Consider the following 21619-nt stretch of genomic DNA (forward strand, 5'->3'; position numbering starts at 1 on the left):
ATTGTACAATGTTGTATTTTGCTTTGCTTCTGCAGTATGAAAGATGGAGTATGTCCTTCCTTTCTCTCATCAACACGTATCCAAGTCCTTCTGAGCTTCTGTCTCAAATATTATCGAGTATGCTCATCCTTTTCACCACAGCTTCTACTGCTACAGTTCTGATTCACTACAATTTTATGTGGACCATTGCAGTAGGCCCATTTCCTCTCAACCACTACACTAATAAAGGTCATTATCTACAGTTGGACAGTTTGTACCTAGCCAATTCCTACTCTGTAGTGTGGGTCTCTATCTATCTGGAGAAAGGACCTTTGCAGTTTGCACAAAGATGGTACATAATCCTGGAAATATAGTCCCACACTGTCCAGTAGCCACGTGTGGTTATTTAAATTTTATTTACTTATTTATTTGTTTGTTTGGTTTTTTTTTTTTTTGGTCCGGTTGTGGGGCCTGAACTCTGGGCCTGGGCACTGTCTCTCAGCTCTTCAACTCAAGGCTAGCGCTCTACCACTTGAGCCACAGCGCCACTTCCGGCTTTTTGGTTATTTAAATTTTAATGAATGAAATGATGTAAAATTTAAAGTTAAATTCCTCAGTCATACAATTGACATTGTAAGTGCTCATTGTCTGTACCAGACAATGCCAATATAGCAAATTCCCACCGTTGCAGAAGACTGTATTGGCCAGCACTGGATAGACCCTTTCTCTAAACCATTCTACAGATTTGCAGATATAAACAGGACCTTCTCTTGCTTAAAAGCCTTAAATAATTTCTATTTCTATTAATAGCAGTTAGGAGGTGGTGAATCAATTTTGTGGGTTGCAACCAGCATTCAAAACTAAACTTTGTCAAGATCATCTTTATCAGAGAAGTATTTATGGATCATTATAGTCTTATTTGTGAAGTTTCCATTTGGGTCCTATCTACTTATAAGTATAATTTGATGTCTTTATGATGAGTTGCAAAGAAAAATAATCTAATTGTGTGAGAAAGCAAGTTTCCTTTTTTTTTTTTTTTTTTTAAAAAAAAAACTTGGGCTACGGAATGTGAATCTGAGGTCCTTAGGAGGCAAATTCAGCGCTCTCTAAGCTGCTCTTTGGCTAGCCCCTTTTTCTCAACTCTCGCCCACTCAGGGTTCCTCTGTTACAGAATTGCTGCTGCTAGTGTCACCTAAGACATCGTCTTTTTCTTTTTCCATCTCTGTGCCTTTGCTCATTTGGAACAATTTTTGTGGGTAGATTCTACCTTCTCTTTGCCTGGATGATTTCTATTCACTTTAGTTTGGGATGAGGGAATCTCTGCTCCTGCTCTGAATGAATCCTCTTCTTTGACCTTCATAGACTCTCACAGAAATCCGTTTACAGGGCTTTCCTACCATCAATTATTTAGTTGGTCATTTCTTGCACTACTCTACATATTTTCCATCGCGAGGGTCATGTTGTTTATTTTTGTGTCTCACGGGACAGCACACGGTATCTGGAGAAAAGTTAGGAACGCATTCAAAATATATGTATTCCAAGAACCGACGAGAGACAGTAAAGGAGAAATCAATCAGCCGTTGCAGACAACCTAAGCGCAACGAACACTTGTCATCAGAGGGCGCCCGCGCTGCGGGGCTGGTGCGCAGGCGCGCCGGGAGGGCGCGGGCGCCACGGCGGCGGCGGCGGCGGCCGAGGGAAGTGAATGGTTTTACCCAGAGGGCCGCGCGCCGCCTCTCTCCGCTGGCACCGGCGCGGCTGCCAGCTCCTCCCTGGCCATGGCGTTCACGTTCGCGGCCTTCTGTTACATGCTGGCGCTGCTGCTCACCGCGGCGCTCATCTTCTTCGCCATCTGGCACGTGAGTAGCGGAGGCCGGGAGGAGGAGGGCGAGGCGGCGGCGCAGCGTTCTAATGGCTCCCGGGCCGCGGTCGGCGCCTCGCGGGGCCGCGGAGGTCGGCGAGCCCGGGGATGCGGCGAGGCGGTGCGGGCCGCGGGCCGCGGGCCGCGGGGGGGGGGGTGCGGGGGCCGCGCGGCCTCTGGCCCCGGGGTCGGGGGGAGCTGCAGGCCGTCGGGGAAGCCCGCCGGGTGGGTGCGCCGTCCGCGTCCCCGCGCAGGCCGTCGGGGGACGGGCCCTGCTTGGCCCAGCGCTGGGCCCGCGCAGACCCTCGGCCGCCCCGCATCCGGGGACTGAGACGAGTGCGCACCGAGCCGGGGTTACGTCCTCAGCGGATGTAAAACATTGAATACGGATGGACTTGGAAGGTCTGCACAGGCTCCCGTGGGGATCAAGTTACAATCAGCGCGCTCTCTATTCCGTAGGTGGGGGTGCGTTTCCAGAAGAAGTACCTCCCCCCCTCCCCCCGATTCCCGTTTTCCTGGTGAACTTTGGAGCAGGCTGGATCGATACACTGCGTTGGCCGCCTCTGTCTCTGAGTTTACTCCCCCAGCATCGTGATACTCCGGCCGTGGGAATCTCCCTGGGGGCAGTCAGGCCAAGACCCCTCTGTTGTCTGGGTAGAAGGAGTTTTAATTTGAGGTTGGAAATCCCCAGAAACCTTGGGCTACTTCTAGGGGCGTTTTGCTTTCTGTTGCTCTTAGCATCTTGGAGGATTGAAGCGCATCCTTAACAAGCCCTATGAGGAGTTTCCTATGGCGGTTATTTCTGCAAGAGGTTTTTAAAAAGGTTTTTTGTTTTTTTGTCTCTCTAATGCAAAATTAGAAGCATCTAGAGCTCTCTGGAAATCAACGTTAATGAAAAATTTCCCTCATGTTTGCAGCTGCCTTCCCCCTCTTTCAATACTTTCTGGATATTGGTATTTTAGTGATTGTGCTCTGGTGTAAATTTTAAGTCAGATTTTTATCATGACCATAACTGATTTCTGTTTGTGCTTTTTTTTTTTTTAAACATACATTTGTAATGTGAAGGGATGTCATTAAATAATTGTTTTTTTTTCCTTCTTTTCCTTTTTTTAAATGACAAAATATTACTATATAGGCCAAGCTGGCCTCACATTGTGTAGCTCAAACTGGTTTCCAACTGATGATCCTCTTGCCTCTTTTCTGAATGCTGGGATTACAGGTGTGTACCATTACATCCCACCACTATGATTCCTAGGAGACTTACATTAAATAGCAACAGTAGCATTTGCAAAGGAAAACCTCAGAAAAGCAGAGTGGAGTGGTATCACAAATCCAGTCCTGTTTGTTGAATATGAAGTGTTTGTACTTATTTTTTTGTTTGTTTGTTTTTATTTTTTTTCGGTCTTGGGGCTTGAACTCAGGGCCTGGGTACTCTCCCTCAGCTCTTCAGCTCAAGGCAAGTACTTTACCATTTGAGCCACAGTGCCACTTCTTACTTTTTTTTTTTTATACTTTTTTAGAACTTACCCATTTGAGGAGTTGAAGAAGCCTTAGTGTAGGCTGTTCACTGCATCAGAAATAACTACTGCCTAAAATGCTTATTAGTAGGACACAAAAACTTGAATATCTGAGGCACTTTGGTGGAAGAATAATAAAAGAGAATGTGGGGTGTGGACTAGCTTTACCTCTTAAGCTGCAATGAAATGTAGATGTCTTGTTTTTTTTTCTTCTGTAAATTTAAGTCTAATTTTTGCGTAGAGAGTGATGTTTTTTTTCTGGGATGCTAGAAAATCCTAGAAGAGAGTTGTGGGGTGGATTTCTTTTCACATTTTACATCTTAAACCATATATTTGAAGTAAGGAAAACTTAAATTGTACTTTTAAAAAATGTATAATTTCAGCTGAAAGGAGTGTGCTGGATGGAATGGGCCATGTTAAGTCTTACAGAATTTTTATTTGTTTAATTATTTTGTGCCAGTAGTGAGGCTTGAAATCAGGGTCATTTGCCTTCACTTCATTTGCTTTCACTCAAGGCTGGTGAGCCACACCTCTACTTGCTGAATTTTTCACAATTAGGCCCCAATTAGTGGAGAACTTTTGTGCTTAGGGATTTCTTAGTTCGGAAAGTTATTACATCCTTTTGGAAACAATAAAAATATGTAATTTTGTATAGGTATTTCACAAGGCTCATTAAAAATTTTTAAGCACAGATTCCTCAAATGGCTTTTTGCACTGTTGTTTTATTGTAGTTTTTATTGGTGATAGTGTTAACTGTTAATTTAGTGCTAACCATATACTGGGCAAAACAGAGTTGGGAGCAAACCATTCCTTTAAGGCTTGTATTAAATTTGGAAGCATCATGAATTCTGTGCTTTGACATCTTAGGGATATCTGTGTTATTGTTTGCACATTGGTATGGAGAGTTGTGTGAAAGGTTGTGTTCAGCTGCACAGCTGCAGAAGGGATGGAAACCACTGATAAGAATCTTCTCAGAATAGTTTAAGAGATGCTAGCTTGGAACACTCCAGTAGAAACACATGCAGTAACTTACTCAAAAGCCCCTTTGAAGCCACTTGAAAGAAATCCAATCCTAAAGACAATTTTAACGATGTTTTATTTTCATTTTGCTATTGTGTTGGGGCTTCTTTTTTTTTCTTTTTTGGAGTTTATTTTTTTTTATTGTGAAAATACTGTACAGAGGGGTTACAATTACATGGGCAAGATGTGTTGGGACTTCTTAAAAGCAAGTAATTGTATTTAAAGTAGTGATGGTCTCGGTTTTAAACTTTCATTACTAAAATACACAATGAAGGTCACATCTGACTAGTGATACTTATGATGAATCAGACACATCATTTTCTTTTAATTACATATTTATACCATTTGCATTTGTCTGTATTAGAAATATCACTGGCAAAGGAAAACCCATCATTACTTTTTAAATAATTAGCCCAATGCTTTGTTTATTTATTTATTTACTTATTGTCAGTCATGGGACTTGAACTCTGGGCCTGGGCTCTGTTCCTTAGCTCTTCAGCTCAAGGTGAGCCACCACCACTTCTGGATTTCTGATGGTTTATTGGAGATAAGAGTCTCACAGACTTCCCTGCCCTGGCTGGCTTTGAACCATGATCCTCAGATCTCAGCCTCTTGAGTAGCTAGGATCACAGGAATAAGCCAGGGGGGCCCAGCCTAAAGCTTTATTTTCTTTTTACTTTTTAAATCCCTTTTTATTCAATAAATAAATATATTTTTTTTTTGAGGGGGGGGTCCAGTTGTGGGGCCCGAACTCTAGGCCTGGGCGCTGTCCCTCAGCTCTTCAGCTCAAGGCGAGGGCTCTACCACTTGAGCCACAGTACCACTTCTGGGTTTTTCTGCTTATGTGGTGCTGAGGAATCGAACCCAGGGCCTCATGCATGTAAGTGCATGCAAGGCAAGCACTCTACCCCTGAGCTACCTTCCCAGCCCTCAATAAATATTTTTTGAACATTGAAACACTGAGTTGTGTGTAATGTATACAGTGAAAATCTTTGGTTCTGAAGACATTTTAATGTTCAGGTGCTTTCATTTCTGTTTGGTTAGATTTTTGTTATATATTTGTTTGATGAATTTTATAAAAACCCCAAATTAAAAACCTGTCTTTTTGGGGCTGGGAAGGTGGCTCAGTGGTAGAGCGCTTGCCTTTTATGCCTGAGGCCCTGGGTTCGATTCCTCAGCACCACATAAGCAAAGAGAAAAAAGCTGGAAGTGGCGCTGTGGCTCAAGTGGTAGAGCGCTAGCCTTCAGCTGAAGAGCTGAGGGACAGCGCCCAGGCCCAGAGTTCAGGCCCCACAACCGGACCCCCGCCCCCCCCCCCCCCCAAAAAAAAACCTATCTTTTTATGAAACAAAAACTTTAACAGGGAAATACTAAAGCTAGAAATATTAGACTCTACTGATCATTGATAAAATTAAGTATGTTACATTTAAAGATATGCCTTAATCCATCAGGGGAAAGGCCTGTTAGGTTCTGCTGACCAATGGCAGCAATTCAAATAGCTCTCCTATAAACCTGCTGTTAATGCAACAGAGTGATGTGCAGTCCTTTTTGACTTACTGCATTTTCATATGGAAGTTCTGTGTAGGGTTATGAAGTCCCTTAATATCAAAACCGTATTCTTCTAGAGCATGGACAAAGACATACTTAGTTAAAAAAAAAATCCTTAGAAAGTATGTGGGACACAGATGGGAATAAACTGAGTTTAATGTGTGTCCTGTGTGTTGGGGCATATGGAGATCATTCATAGTGGTCCTTTTCCCTGAGACCCACACAGTCCAATGGGGTAGACAAACCTGTATATAACAGTGTGAAAATGCAGTGTTGGCAGTGTTATAAGTGTGAAGATGTAGACAAGGATGCAGTCCTGTTTGTGCCCATAGGAGTGAGAAAAATAGGAGTCAGCATAGGAAGAAGGGTTTTAGGCTAAGCAGAAAGTTGGATCAATGTGTAGGTGAGGGAAAGCTCATTTCAAGTAGGGTAAGTAAAGTCAACAGTGGCATTGAAGACACTGATAATGAAAAATTTACCACTGTGGTATCAGATCATTTTAGTAATGAAAGTATGTTCTTTAAACCTAATTTCGGCTGCTTTTTCTGTTTTTAGCATATTGAGTTGCCTGTAAATTGCTACCTGTAATGCTGGAACACTTTGAATAGTTTGATACTGGGGCAATTTTGTTGTTGCTTTTAATTAAGGTGAATGGTACTAACTGTGTTACTTTTATTTTAGATTATAGCATTTGATGAACTGAAGACTGATTACAAGAATCCTATAGACCAGTGTAATACCCTGAATCCTGTAAGTTACAATATAGGATTTACCTTTAGATTTTTAACATGTGTTTGCTTTTAATTAGAAATGGCCACTATTCTCAGTAGCATGATATATCTATGTTTTGAAGTAGGCAGAATAAAAAGAAATATTTTTCCTGTCATGCTTGACTATTCTGACTATTATTAATCTACTGGTGATCTTGTCAGCTGTCATACTAACATTCTTCCAATCTGCTTTTTACATTGTCGGGCCAAAGACAGTTGAAAAGGTCAAAAAGATTAAAAGAGTCAAAATTGCACTAAAGGTGTGTACTGCATTTTAGTTTAATGTTTTAATGCTTTGTTCATTTCATGGGGAGGGTTAGGGCATTTGTATTTGTACTGTTCTGTTCAGTCTGCTCGCTCATGCCTGTTGAGGTTTATGATTTCATAAAACTTCATATTTTTTGCAGTTGTTTGCTTGCTGACTCAGTCAAGTAGGGAAAGCTGTTAAATGCTTATGCATTTTCAAATGTTATAGCCATAGGCACATTCCTATAAAGTTATTTGGTGAATACTTATGATTTTAATAGATAGTAAGATCACTTTTGGAGCTGGTTGCAAATAGAATCATGAGGTAGTTTGCAAATAGAATCTGTAGTATAAACACTGCTATACCTAGTATTATCTGTGGTTATGTGTGTTCTGGAAGAAATTAGTTCAGTTTTTCAGCTGATGTTTATCAAAATCTTTCAGGTAGATAGATCTGTTCTTGGGCTGTCAAATAGTGCTTACAATAATGCAGTTAATTTGTATATAACAGTTTATAAGGGAGCAGTGAGTATGCATTCAAGCACTAGAAGACCATAATCTTTAAAACAAAGATAGAATTTGTGTAGAGAGTTGTGTCTAACTAATGCACTCACATGCTAGTGAATATTACTTTGTGAAGCACCTAAAAGTCAGTTTGCTACTTGATCATTGTTTCCTTAGATGTGAAGAATGATGTAATAGATTCTAGTTTGTGCTTGGAGACTTGTTAAAATAAGACAATATAAATACAGTTAAAAGTTTTAATTTGCTAGCTGTTTCCCTGCTCTTAGGAAACAAAACATGAGAAGATAGATCTGCCTTCTGGATAGAAAGTTATGAGTGTAAAACTTATAACTGTAAAAAAAATCTTCAGTAATTGATGCTTTTACCAAGATATCAAGAACATGAAATTTCTCCTCATGTTTATTAATAGTATTCTGTGCCCTTTGACTTTTCATTACTTCAAGTAACCAAATGCTGATGTAAAGTTAGACAAGCACTTTCCTGGTGCCAGGCTCTGGCCTGTAAAGCATTTTCCCTGGATCTTTTCCTTCCCTTTGTATATTGTTATTCTCTCAAATACAGCAGTTAACTGAGTTGCTTTTTGAGGCTGAAACACTTTGTCCAAAGTTAGGGACCAGTGTTTTAAACTAGACAGCCTGATATTTGAAGGTTAAGCTCCTATGTTTTACTAATTTGTGGTAACATTTAAGAGACTAATTTCATTTTAATGTAGTGATTTTTGGCCTTTCTTAAAGGAAAGATACTGTCACCAAGGAAAGACATGTGCTTGGGACATCTAGAGGCTACAGTAGATTGGAAGGAGGGTTTTTATGGTAGTACAGGTTGCATTTTGGCTAGGGTGCCTAGAATTGGCTGAACAGCAGTGCATCTGACAGTTTTCCCTATAGAAATTTGTTTCGACAGTTCTGCCAAAGTATGGGGGAAGACAAATATTTTTTAAAATGTGAACTATAACAAGAATATTATTTTGCATGTGTAAGTACTATCATTCCTGCCATATTTGCATGAGGTATTTTTTTCTGGATACTAGTTTGTATGTGAACTTTGGTTTGTTGGGTTTTTTTGGGGGTACTTACAGTGAAATTTCATCAATGAAGAGTGATTGAAAAGGACTGACTGCGAGAAACATTATGAGTATTTCTGAACTGATTTTTTTGAGGAAAAGGGAGGGAGTGTGAGTGAAATTCATTTATATTAGAACTGGGAGAGTTCAAGCCTACCTTTATATGAACACTGCTATTAAAGAATATTGGTTAAGAGTTCTGGGGGTCACGCTAATTTCAGAATCATCTTTCCACATCTCAGTTCTGTAAGTGTAGGATGAAATCTTGCAAGATAATTTGTAGAGGGCTGAAATAAGCCTGTGGATTTTAAAGAAATATTTTTTTTGGCCAGTCGTGAGGCTTGAACTCTGGGCTTGGGCGCTGTCCTTGTACTCTTCAGCTCAAGGCGAGCACTCTATTGCTTGAGACACAACGCCACTTCCGGTTTTCTCATGGACTTTCCTGCCTGGGCTGGCTTTGAACTATGATACTCAGATCTCAGTCTCCTGAGTAGCTAGGATTACAGATGTGAGCCACGGGCGCCTGACTTAGAAATATTTTCTAATTTAAACTAATATTGCAAAAGCAATTTATTTATTTGTTTTTGGTGCCTGGACTGAGACTTTTAACACAGGGCCTAGGTGTTGTATCTTAGCTTTATTGCTCAAGGCTGGCTATCTCACTTGAGCCACAGCTCCACTTCTGGCTTTTGGTGGTTAATTGAAGATGGGTGTCATGGACTTTCCTGCTTGGATTAGATTCACACCAGGATATCTAGATCTCAGCCTCCTGAGTAACTTAGATTACAGGCATGAGACACTGACACCTGAATACAAAAGCAATTCTACTTGAACTACTAATGTATATTTTTCTTGGTGTGTTCTTGTGGTAATCATTGAGTTTCAGAGATGTCTTGTGGACATTTTCCTGTTGAGAGAACTTTGATCTTAAATAGGCTCTGGCTTAAACATTTATTTAATTTACATACCTAATTCAGAATTCTATCTTTGTTATTCATTTTATTTGTAGAAAATATCTGATTTGTAGCATTAATTACTGGTTGGTTATTAGGATGTAATTTGAAAATAATAGTCATTAAAAAGTTGAGTCTAGGGCTAGAGGTGTGGTATAGTAGTAGAGTGCTTGCTTTGTCTGTTCTGGATTCTATCACTCCATAGCTTTCAATTGGAAAAGATAATTCAGAAGTCTTAGAAAATTGTGCTTCAATATGGAGCATAATTACATTACTTCCACAGCTATGGATCCCTCAGGAAAGATCTGATAACATTGATTTTTAACTTGTTATAAAGCCATTTGAAAAACTGCATTTGCAGCTCTGATGGAGGGTTTGGGGCTAGAACTTATAATGAAAGATTTTGATGTTTTTATTTTTTATTTTTGTCAGTTATGGGGCTTGAACTCAGGGACTGTCCCTGAGGTCTTTTTGCTCAAGACTTGTGCCACTTGAGCCACAGCGCCATTTCCAGTTTCCTGGTTGTTAATTGAAGATGAGTCTCACAGACTTTCTTGTCCAGGTTGGCTTTGAACCTTGATCCTCAGATCTTAGCTTCCTGATTAGCTAGGGTTACAGGTGTGAGCCACTAGTGCCCTGCTTGATGTTTTTATTTAATGAAATTGTTAGCCTAAAATCTTTACGAGGAAGATGATGTAAAAACAATATACCTAATTTATCTTCATTTTGTAAAATACGTTTTGCTTAAGTTTTCCTTATTTCCTAGTACTTATTATCAAAAAGTGTATTTTCTTTTAGGGTTTTGAAGTTCTGCTGGTCTTTTGTTTGTGGCATTTCATTAACAAGCAGGTGTAAAAGAATAGAAAGACAATGTGAGAATGAAAACTCAGGAACCTGGGAAATTCTTACTTCATGATTAAGAACTCAAGTCTTTTCCCTCCTACATTGCAGAAAGCACATCATTTGCATTTGTGTATTCAAGTGTTCTTCCCTCAATTGTGCTGAGATTATTGGCTGGTTGGCTTTCCATTGAAAAGTTACTATTGTGACAATGTGATGTGATTTGCTAAATACTGTATCTATGTAGTATTCCTGGTTTTTATTAAAGGCTTAAAGACATGAATGTATAAACTTCTGAACAGGAGTTTTTGTTTTTTCTTTTACCATGTTGCATGTGATAAAGTATGTCATTGTTATTGTTGTCATTGTTGGATGGTGTAAATAAAAAGTATTCCAACTGATTAGCAACGGACTGAACGGACTGATGGTATAATTTAAATTATTGTTTTAAAATTTTGAGTTTTAAATGTTAAGTCTTCTCTATTTTTTTAGTGCAAGCTATAGCCTTTCTATTCATTGTGCTTGTAATACTGTTATTGGTAAAAAGCTAAATATGAAAGTAAAGCATTGTAGTATCTTTCATCTCTAAGAAAATATAGGTTTTACATACAGTAACTTCCAGGTTAGCAGTTGATTTTCCTGCTAAGACTTTTCAATAACATATTTGTATTTTTCTTCCAGCTTGTACTTCCAGAGTACCTCATCCATGCTTTCTTCTGTGTCATGTTTCTTTGCGCAGCAGAGTGGCTTACGCTGGGTCTCAATATGCCTCTCTTGGCCTATCATATTTGGAGGTAATATTGATAAATGTTTTGAATATTTTTCCTAATTTTAATTTTACTGTTTTACCATGGTTATCTCATGGTACTCACCTAAATGAAAATCGAAAATTTGTTAGCATTCATTTTTAAAAACTCAGGAGGAGATGAACAAATAACATTCAGTAAACTCATCTGAAACTTGTTTCTTAAAGACAGTTTTAAGAAAAGATATATAAATATATATCTCACTCACAAGTGAAAATAACAAGTGAAAATCTAAATTATACAACATAATGGATTTTCATATATGTATATACTTGCAAAATCACGACATAGATCAAGATATATAGCATTTCAGCCCCTAAAAAGTTGTCTTGTGCCTCATCTCAAATAGTTACTCCAAGACCACTAGCCTTTCAGCTTCGTTTTGTACATATGTATCATCTGTGTGTGTTTGTGTGTGTGTATGCATAGTTTTTTTCCCCTTTGTTCCCTCTATGTGCGCTAGTCCTGGGGTTTGAATTCAGGGCCTCTGGGGGCGCGCGTGCGTGTGTGTGTGTGTGTGTGTGTGTGTGTGTGTGTGTGTGTGTGTGTGTGTGTGTGTGTGTGTGTGTGTGTGTGTGTGTGTGTGTGTGTGTGTGTGTGTGTGTGTGTGTGTGTGTGTGTGTGTCAGGGCCTCTAGGGGTGTGTGTGTGTGTCTAATTAGAGATAAGAGTCTCATGGACTTTCTAGCCCAAGCTAGCTACAAACTGGGATCCTCAGATCTCAGCCTCCTGAGTAGGATTACAGGCATGAGCGATCAGCATTTGGCTTACTTTATGATTTTAAAAACACTTTTTTTGGCCAGGGTAGGGGGCAGTACTGGGGTTTTGAACTCAGAGCTTTATACTTGCTAGGCTGGTGTGAAATCACTGAACCATGCTTGCAGCCCTGTTTATCATTGATCATTTTAGAAGGTCTCATTATTAACCTAGGTGTGCCTGAGTTGGAAACTCCTGCTGTTATTATTAACCTATTATTGCTGGGATTATGGGTAGACAGATGTGTCTAGCTTCCCTTCCATTGAAACAGAATCGTATGGTCTTCTCTACCTTGTCTGGCATTACCATCCTCCCAGTCTCCACCACCCATTTAGTTTGGCATGACAGATGCACACCACTTTACCCATTTCTTAGTTGAGAAGGAGTTTCAAGCTAAGAATAGAATTGAACATAGAGTGATCCTCCCATTCTCAGCCTCCTAAGTAGGTGTGAGCCACTGGCACCCTATTAAGTTAGGTATTTTACAGAAGATAAACATATTTTGTAACTTCAAATTGAGTTAAGTTTTAAGTAGGCATGTCAAAATCCCTTTGCCCTCAATTTAGGAAATGCATAATGAAAACATTTTAGGAGTAAAGTGGTATCATTTCTATCACTATCTGAAATGATTCAGAAAGAAAAGGACTCATGGTTAGAGACTGAATGAGAAAGGGAAAGAAAAACTGTAGCAAATGTAAACATTTGGACTTTCTGGGTGAAGAGTCCTTATAGCTTTCTGTTAGACTAAAATTATGTTGAGATAAAAAGTTAAAGGAAAAGACCTGATTTCCCTCCCTCCCTCCCTCCCACTCTCTCTCCTTCCCCCACTCCCTTCTTTTTTCCAGTCCTGGGGCTTGAACTCTGGGCCTGGGCCCTGTCCTTGAGCTTTTGTGCTCAAGGCTAGCACTCAACCACTTGAGCCATAGATCCACTTCCAGCTTATTGATGACTAATTGGAGATCAGAGTCTCATGGACTTTTCTGCCTGGGCTGGTTTTGAACTGCAATACTCATATTTCAGCCTCCTGAGTAGCTAGGATTACAGTAGGTAGTTTATGTGTGCCACCTGGCACCTGGCCTGATTTCCTTTTTTTTTTTTTTTTTTTTGGGGTCCGGTCATGGGGCCTGAGTCTGAGCCTGGGCGCTGTCCCTCAGCTCTTCAGCTCAAGGCTACAGCTCTACCTCTTGAGCCACAGTGCCACTTCCGGCTTTTTTTTCCGCTTATGTGGTGCTGAGGAATTGAACCCAGGGCCTCATGCATGCAAGGCAAGCGCTCTACCACTAAGCCACCTTCTCAGCCCCCTGATTTCCTTTTTAGTTACTGTTTTTCTTGGATTTCAGAAAATGCAGGAACCAGATGTGATGTGTAGCTATCCTCTTTGAGGGGTCTAAGTTTTTTTTTTTTTTTTGGTCCGTCGTGGGGCTTGAACTCTGGGCCTGGGCGCTGTCCCTCAGCTCTTCAGCTCAAGGCGAGCGCTCTACCACTTGAGCTACAGCGCCACTTCCGGTTTTCTGGTGGTTTATTGGAGAAAGGAGTCTCACGGTCTATCTTGCCCGGGCTGGCTTTGAACCGTGATCCTCAGATCTCAGCCTCCTGAGTAGCTAGGATTACAGGTGTGAGCCACCAGCGCCCGGTGGAGGGGTCTAAGTTTTTAAATTAATAGGATCAAAGGAAGGAATTCTACCTGTAAATAAAAGTATATATGAATGGGGTGAATATGGTAAATGCAGTTTATTTGCATGTATGAAATAGAACAATGAAACCTGTTAAAATCGTTTTAAGGAAGGGAGAAAGGAGAGGAGGTTGATTGGAATACAGTGTGTATATGTGGAAATGTCACAATGCCCCCCCCCCCCCTTGTACCACTAATAGTTTGCATCCTTATCTGGATCATCTCTCATTGCAAATGTTTGAGAAAGAAAAGCCTCTTTCTGTCCTAAAGGTTTGCTCTACTCTGGAGTAGCTAACGGACTGTGTTTGTTCTAGGTATATGAGTAGACCAGTGATGAGTGGGCCAGGACTTTATGACCCTACAACCATCATGAATGCAGATATTCTAGCATACTGTCAGAAAGAAGGATGGTGCAAATTAGCTTTCTACCTTCTAGCATTTTTTTACTACCTATATGGGTAAGTTCAAAAATAAAGCAAAAATATGCTTTCACTTTGCTTCCTGAGACAGTAGGCCTCATGGTCGTAACACCTTAAAGTCCACCAGAAGAATTACTCAGTGTCTTGAGTTGAGGTAAATGGGAATGACACTGTACACTCTGGCAGTAGTACATGGGCATGCAGTCAGAGGCAGAAAGTTTGGTTAGGAGATATTACTTGCAGACCCACTCAGTTGTTTTCCAAGGCAGTGATGGCATTAAGGCGCTGTGAGTTTGCAAAACATGTTTGTGTTTAGCTTCAAGGTCTGTCCAGAGATTGTATTTAAATTTTTTCCTTATTGTGCTTTTTAAGCTATATGCACTGCCTTTTCTTTTCTGGTTTACTTGTTCTGAATGAGATGTATGGAGAAAAAGAAAAGAAATGGCTAATGCTATAGGGTGGTACAGTTATGGAGCTTTCTCCTTTAGTACTGATGGACTCCTCTCCTTATTCTAGGTTGGGTTTTTTTTAGATTTGCTGCTGTTGACATTCTTTACTATGTGACTGTTTCATAACTTGCAGAACATTTAGCAGCATTCTACCCTTTACCCCTAATATACTCTGTCCCTAGTTGTGCCAGAATTATTTCTAGATGTTGTCAGATGCCCCTGTAGGGCAAAAGTGCTGTCATTGAGAACCACTGGTATAGATACTTACTAAGCACAGTCAAATAAAAGGATACTTGTTACGTGTAGGGAAGTGTAGAGTTAGAATTTTAATGGAGAGGGGTTTTTCTCATTTAAAATATTTAAAAAGAAAAGCTGTATAAGATGGAATTGTTGAAGTAATTACTATTGTTTGTTAAAATTCTTTTAGAGAGTATAAGTGAAGTGAATATATAGTATACCAACAGACATGGTTCATATATGAAATAAAGGTAGTAGCTGGGCGTCAGTGGCTCATAACTGTAATCCTAGCTACTCAGGAGGCTAAGATCTGAGGATCTCGGTTCAAAGCTGGCCTGAGCAGGAAAGTCTGTGAGATTCTTATCTCCAATAAACCACTGGAAAACTGGAAGTGGTGCTATGACTCAAGTGGTAGAACACTAGCCTTGAGCCGAAGAGCTGAGGGATAGCACCTAGACCCAGAGTTCATGCCCCACAACTGACCAAAAAAAAAAAAAAAAAGGACATAAGGTAATAAATAGGTTCTGAATGGTGAAATTCCATGTATCATATAGTTCCTGCTGGTTTTCACTTTTGCAGTTTTTAAAACAAATACCTAGAATAATGCTGGCATATAATAGTTAAAATGTATTGGGTGGGGGAAGGACAAATGAATGCTAAAGTTGGAAATGTGTAGTTGTGGGGAGATGTTTACCAGGGTATTGTGAAACTGAGACATTTGCTGTTACAAGGTTTTCTATTTCCATTTAGAGATGTGGGCATGCTTTCTGAGGGATACCCCATGCTTTACCATACCACTGTTTATGTATGGTTTCAAACCTCAGTATTTGTAGGTCTAAATCAAATGCTGGCTGTTTTCTTGCTTTTTGTTTTTTGCTTGTTTGTACTTTTTTTTTTTGGTCGGTTCTGGAACTTGAACTCTGGGCCTGGGTGCTGTCCCTCAGCTCAAGGAGAGCACTCTACCACTTGAGCCACAGTGCCTCTTCTGGTTTTCTGGTGGTTAATTGGAGATAAGAGTCTCATGAAGTTTGCTGCCCAGGCTCACTTTCAACCGTGATCCTCAGATCTCAGCCTCCCTGAGTAGCTAGGATTACAGGCATGAGCCATGCGTACCTGGCTTGGTTTGTACATTTTTTAACATGTACATTTTTTAACCTTGAACGGGAAAGGTTCTGAGCAGTAGCTGCTAATAAAACCATTCTTCAGTTGATCATTCTCTTCTTTAAGAAATGGGAATGACAACAGTACCTGCCTCCAAGGACTGTCTGCTGGGAGTAGTAAGCATAGTAGTGCCTATGAAGGGACTAAGGGCCTAGCACAAAGTGAGCTCTCCAGAGAAGTTCTATTATTATTAAGCTCTGATCCCCATTAAGCTTTCAGCTGTGCTGTTCTACTTGCTAAAATTGGAAAGGAAATAGGGGACAACTTCAGCACATGCACTGAGCCAAGTCCTGTGATGGCTTAAAGTCCATAAATGCAGATTTAAAGTTACAACTGCGAACTTGTCATTAGTTTTCTCATTTTCATTGATGCTATGATACCATATACTAGTTTGCCATATTCAGCAGGCTCAACTTTTTGTGCTCTTTGTTTTTATAATTAGGAATGTTTGAATTAACATCTTCTCTTCTCTTTTCAGCATGATCTATGTTTTGGTGAGCTCTTAGAACAACACACAGAAGAAATGGTCCAGTTAAGTGCATGCAAAAAGCCACCAAATGAAGGGATTCTATCCAGCAAGATCCTGTTTCCAGGAGTAGCCTATGGAAATGATCTGTTTCTTTTAAAAAATGACTCCTTATTTTTTAAATGTTTCCACATTTTTTGCTTGTGGAAAGACTGTTTTCATATGTTATACTTGGATAAAGAATTTAAATGGAATTACGTATAAATTAATATAAAATGATTACCTCTGGTATTGACAGGTTTGAACTTGCACTCCTTAAGGAACAGCCATAATCCTCCAAATGATTGCATTAATTACTGATGGTCCTTAGTCCATTGGAACCTTTTGTTTATAGGAACTTGTAGGGCTCTTTTGGTTTTATTGAAATGCCATCTAATAAATTAGCTGTAGATATCAGGTGCTTCTGATGAGCTGAAAATGTGTATCTGACTTGTGGAAAACTATTTAGTTTTCCTCATTTATCGTGTAGATGATTATATATGGATACATTTACAAAAATAAGAAGAATGGGATTTTTTCCCTTTGACTTGAATATTATCCCTGTATATTGCATGAATGAGAGATTTTCCATATTTCCATCAGAGTACTTACTATACTTGCTTTAATTCTTAAGCATAAGCGAACATGATATAGAAATACATACTGAATTACTTGTGAAGAATGCATTTAAAGCTATTTTAAATGTGTTTTTATTTGTAAGACATTACTTGTTAAGAAATTGGTTATATTATGCTTACTGTTCTAATCTGGTGGTAAAGGTATTAAGAATTTGCAAGTACTTTAGGTTTTCAAAGCGAATTGAGAGAGAATTGTATAACCATCTTGCTGTTCCTTTAGTGCAATACAATAAAACACTCAAATTAAGATTCATTTTCAGTGCATTGTTTCAAAGATTACACACAGCTATTTCTCACTTGCTCATCCAATAATAAAAGACATATTACTGTCCTTTTAAAAGGTAGAGTATTACTTTATTTTTTTCCTTAAATATACCCTGATAGGATCTGAAATGGCCAACCACAATCTGTTACCATAGGAGAAGAATTTTTACTGTTGATGGTATAGCAGCATTTCTCCCACTAATTTCAAAAGTGATTGTGGCACTTGAAATACTTTTGAGTTTTTTCTTTTTGGTTAAGGTAAAGTGACTCATAATTTGAGTTTCTGCTGTTGCTTGTGAGGCAGTCAAAGTAAGGCTTGCATGTTTTATAAGCATTCCCGTCCTTTATTTAAGATGAGGAATTCAGGGCACTTGAAAACATAACTGGCTCAGATGTTTAGCAAAGGATCAAAGGAAAAAAATATAAATTCACATAGTGAGTGATCAAGGGAGTTCATAGATGCATTTGTAGGGGTCTTGTTCTAAGAACTTCTTGTATTGTTTTATTCTCTACTAGTGAAAAAATGCTTGAAATGATGCTTCCCTAGGGAAGAGATAATACTGTTTTAGGGAGAAGAGATGTTACCGTCTGGGATTGGGTAACTGGGATGAATACACTCAAGAAGAAATTATAGGACCTAAGAAGAAATTGTTCAGACATTTAAAAGGAAGGCCTGTAATTTATAGTCTAGGAACACCTAGAGGGAACTGACTGTTCTTCAGGTTGTAAATTATTTATTGAACATTTGCTAGGCAGTCAGTTTCTATTCTATCTATATCAGCAGCTACTCTAATTTTCCATTCTCATTCACAAGTACTGTTGATCATGACAGACCTACCTGGTCCTGTCAACAGTCCTGATTGATTTCCTAAGTTTTTTTTTTTTTTAAACTTACAGTTTACACCCATTTTCTTTTTCTTTTTCTTTTTTTTTGGGGGGGGGGGTCCGGTCGTGGGGCTTGAACTCTGGGCCTGGGCACTGTCCCTCAGCTCTTCAGCTCAAGGCTAGCGCTCTACCTGATTTCCTAAGTTTTTGTATTCCTGTTCTTTCAAAGAAGACACACTTCATGATTTTCAGCAACCATCCTGTTAATCTATTCTTGAATTTTCTCCAATATCAATGCCAAGTTTATGGGCTGGAAGCCACATTCTCATGCTTTCAAAATCAGATTCCTCCCACATTGACAATTAGGTTCACCCATCTCACTTGTAGGTTATTAACTCCTAGGTATGTCATTAGATTAAGTAGCTAAATATGCTTATTCCTACTCATTTTTGCCTTTTTAGTGTCAGACAAGTAAGCAGAAACAAAGTACTTGCATCTGACACTATCCCACTAACTCTTTCCTTGGCTCTGAATTTAACCTGTTCCCTACGTTAATGTATTTGGGATGGCCCTCGTCTTTTGTCATTCCTGGAAGTTCAGCTGAGGCAGTTAGCCTGGTTAGCCATAGCCTTTTCAGTTTGTCACACGCTCACATTGCGCAGTGGATAGTTGTTTATTTAAGCACACTTCCTTTTTACTGTACTTTTGATATGTACTACATTTTATCTATCAGGTCTGTAGCTCTCAGAAACCATTTCCCCATTTTGTGCTATCTTACTTCATCTAGTATAACTCTGTAGTTCTGTTTATACCAACAATTACTGCTATGGATTACTACAGATTCTCCTGAATTAAAATCTTAGATAATAACGCCTGCTTCGTAGTTACTCAGTTGAGTAATACTGTATCATGGCAGTGGGCCCCTTGAGTACTTAGGAGATATAGGGATGGAAACTATTAAATACCTTTTTCTGAAATGACATCTGATGGTTTTCACCATGGTTAACTGATACTCTTACTCCTCATCCCAGGTTAGGGGAGAATTTGGTCCTGGACTACAAACTGCTAATTTGTTTGAAATTTGAATTACTTTTCATAGGAAAGGGAAATAATAATCGTTGGCTTGTATGAGTATTAGTAAGCAAAGCTTCATCAAGTACACCTGGAACAGCCAAGCTTTTCAGTCAGGTTCAAATGCCTGGGAAGGATCAGGTATATAGTGGTCACACAGCTCTTCTGTATTCCTCAAAACTATGTTTTCTGAAGATAGGTCTAATGTATAAATAAAACTGCTTTGAAATTGGCAAAGGCTCTGGGTATGGTTCAAGTGGTAAGAGCAGGCCATGAGTTCTATCATTTCCCTTCCCCCTTAAAAAGGGTGGCAAAATGTTTTCTTTGATATAACATTTCTCCAATTATGTGTTCATAGAGTACTTTGGCCATGGAGCAACTGATGATTTTTGTGTATCTCTTCTCCCCTTCAGGGGTCAACTTTTGATTTAAGTTGTGAATATATCATAATACTATTTCAAACCAATTAAAATAATGGTATGTATTAAAAAGTACATATCCAATTATTTGTCATTTAGTATCCACAAATACACATCTCTCAATTGTGTAACTGTTGGGTCAGAAATTGTGATGACAAAAATATTCTAAAGCAAGACTCATTTTAGAGGGAATGGAAAAATAACAATCCCTTGACTGGCATTTGAAACTACTATATTAGTCTCAAATAATCATTGATCTGTGGATCAGACTAGCAGCTGTTGAATCTGTCTCTAGTATTGTGGCTTAGGAAATGGTTCTGAATAAGATCCCAGAGTGAGGCTAAGAGGAAAAGAACTTGCTGTTTGTGGATACATTAAACAATTTCTACATTGACTAAAGTTCCTAAAGCTAAGTGTCTAAAAGGAGTAAGTGCTGCTTCTTCAGTTTGCTTTGGGAAGTAGTACCAACCATGTAGGGTGTTTAGTCTGGGGTCAGAGTGTGTTTTGTCTTGCATCAGTTTAATGCTCATTGGAGAAGACCTAGCATCTTGACACACAAAGGAATGACTTGCATCTCGTATTCCCATTTTGTGTTGTACAATGCTTTTTCTAAGTAAGTTTCTTTGGTTACCATGTTAATGTATTCTGGAGAAGAAAAATGGACTGATGGCTAAGTCAACTCTTAACAACACTGTTAAGAGTAACATAAAATGCAGTTTGCTGTCTTTGCCCGTGGTTTGTTAAATCAAAGCTTGATGGTGCTGTTCAACTGTCCAAAGAAAATGCACTTAAGTAGTCCTATTTCTTAGAGCTTGCTTATTTTGCTTTTGTATATTTAATAAAAATAATCTCAAGTATTTCCTTGTGTAGTTTATGATAATGGTTCAACCAGTGTGTTAATTTCAAATGCAGCTAACTGGCTTGTGTATGACCAGGACTCTAGATTTTCTTTCTGCCTCCCTCAGTCCCACTGTTTTTGGAGATGTCCACAGGTAAGCAGAGGAAATACTTTTCATAAAACATTGGAATTAGTTATTAAATGTAACTAGAAAAGTTTATTTCAGGGGTAATGCCCTAGTTTTCTCTGATATGAAATTACTGATTTTTTTCCTGTATAGTTGATACTAAAAATTTAGTTAAACATTTTGGATCTAGAAGGCTTATCATTTATGAAGTCCCCAAATAGCATGAGTAATTGTTTGGAGTGTTCCCTAAAGAAATTCAAGTGATTCCTCAGCAAGAAGTAGGGCCAAGGAAGGTTTTTAATCATCTTATAGGTATTCAAATGAATTACTTGAGTCTCCAGCCTAATAGTAATATCCAGCTGACAACTGGTGCACCCTGTACTAGCACCCTGTACTGATCCATGGGACCACTATGTGATAGACTAGTGCGATCTCTTAAAACAAGTGGCTTGGCTCTAATATGGCAAAATAAAGGGGTACTTACACAAAACCTTATACATTGCTATGTCATATGCTAACTAGAACAAAGAATGTGGTAATAATAAAAATATGAAAGTATTTCCCATCTTTTCTCACGTGCTCGCTCCTGTGTGTGTGTGTGTGTGTGCGCGCATGAGCTCAGCCTGGGTACATCCCTGCAGCTTTTGAGCTCAAGGCTAGCATGCTACCACTTACCTCCACTTCTGGCCTTTTTGAAACTCTCCATCCTCAGATCTCAGCCTCCTGAGTCACAAGGATTATAGATGTTAGCCACCATTGCCAGGCTTTTTTTTTTTTTTTGGTGTTGGTCCTAGGGCATTGCTTAGGGCCTAGGAGCTGTTCCTGAGCTTTTTTGCCCAAGGCTAGGTCTCTATCACTTGAGCCATAGCTCTACTTCTGGCTTTTTGGTGGTTAACTGGTGATAAGAGTCTCACGGACCTTCCTGCTCTGGCTGGCTTTGGACCACAATTCTCAGATCTCAGCCTCCTGAGTAGCTATGATTACAGGCATGAACCACTGGTGCCTAACAGGGCAGTACATTTCTAAAAGGAAAACTACCACTTTACCCCTTCTTTGAGAGATGGAATCAACACAGTGAATTTTGTCAATAAAAACTTTAGGAATATCTGCA

At 39.3% G+C, this 21619-nt stretch overlaps 1 protein-coding gene across 1 annotated transcript; it reads left to right on the forward strand.

Annotated features, from left to right (window-relative positions):
- Positions 1–1663: 1663 nt before the first annotated feature.
- LOC138805133 (protein cornichon homolog 1) lies at positions 1664–20400 on the forward strand. The gene is made up of 5 exons (XM_069989735.1): positions 1664–1838; positions 6607–6675; positions 11004–11116; positions 13870–14013; positions 16300–20400. Exons 1-5 carry the CDS (start codon positions 1758–1760, stop codon positions 16325–16327), a joined length of 435 nt encoding a protein of 144 aa, XP_069845836.1. The 5' UTR covers positions 1664–1757; the 3' UTR covers positions 16328–20400.
- The last annotated feature ends 1219 nt before the right edge of the window (positions 20401–21619 follow it).

This window comes from Dipodomys merriami, unplaced genomic scaffold (assembly GCF_024711535.1).
Source record: "Dipodomys merriami isolate MVZ:Mamm:240054 unplaced genomic scaffold, mDipMer1.0.p SCAF_388, whole genome shotgun sequence".
NCBI classification, from domain to species: domain Eukaryota; kingdom Metazoa; phylum Chordata; class Mammalia; order Rodentia; family Heteromyidae; genus Dipodomys; species Dipodomys merriami.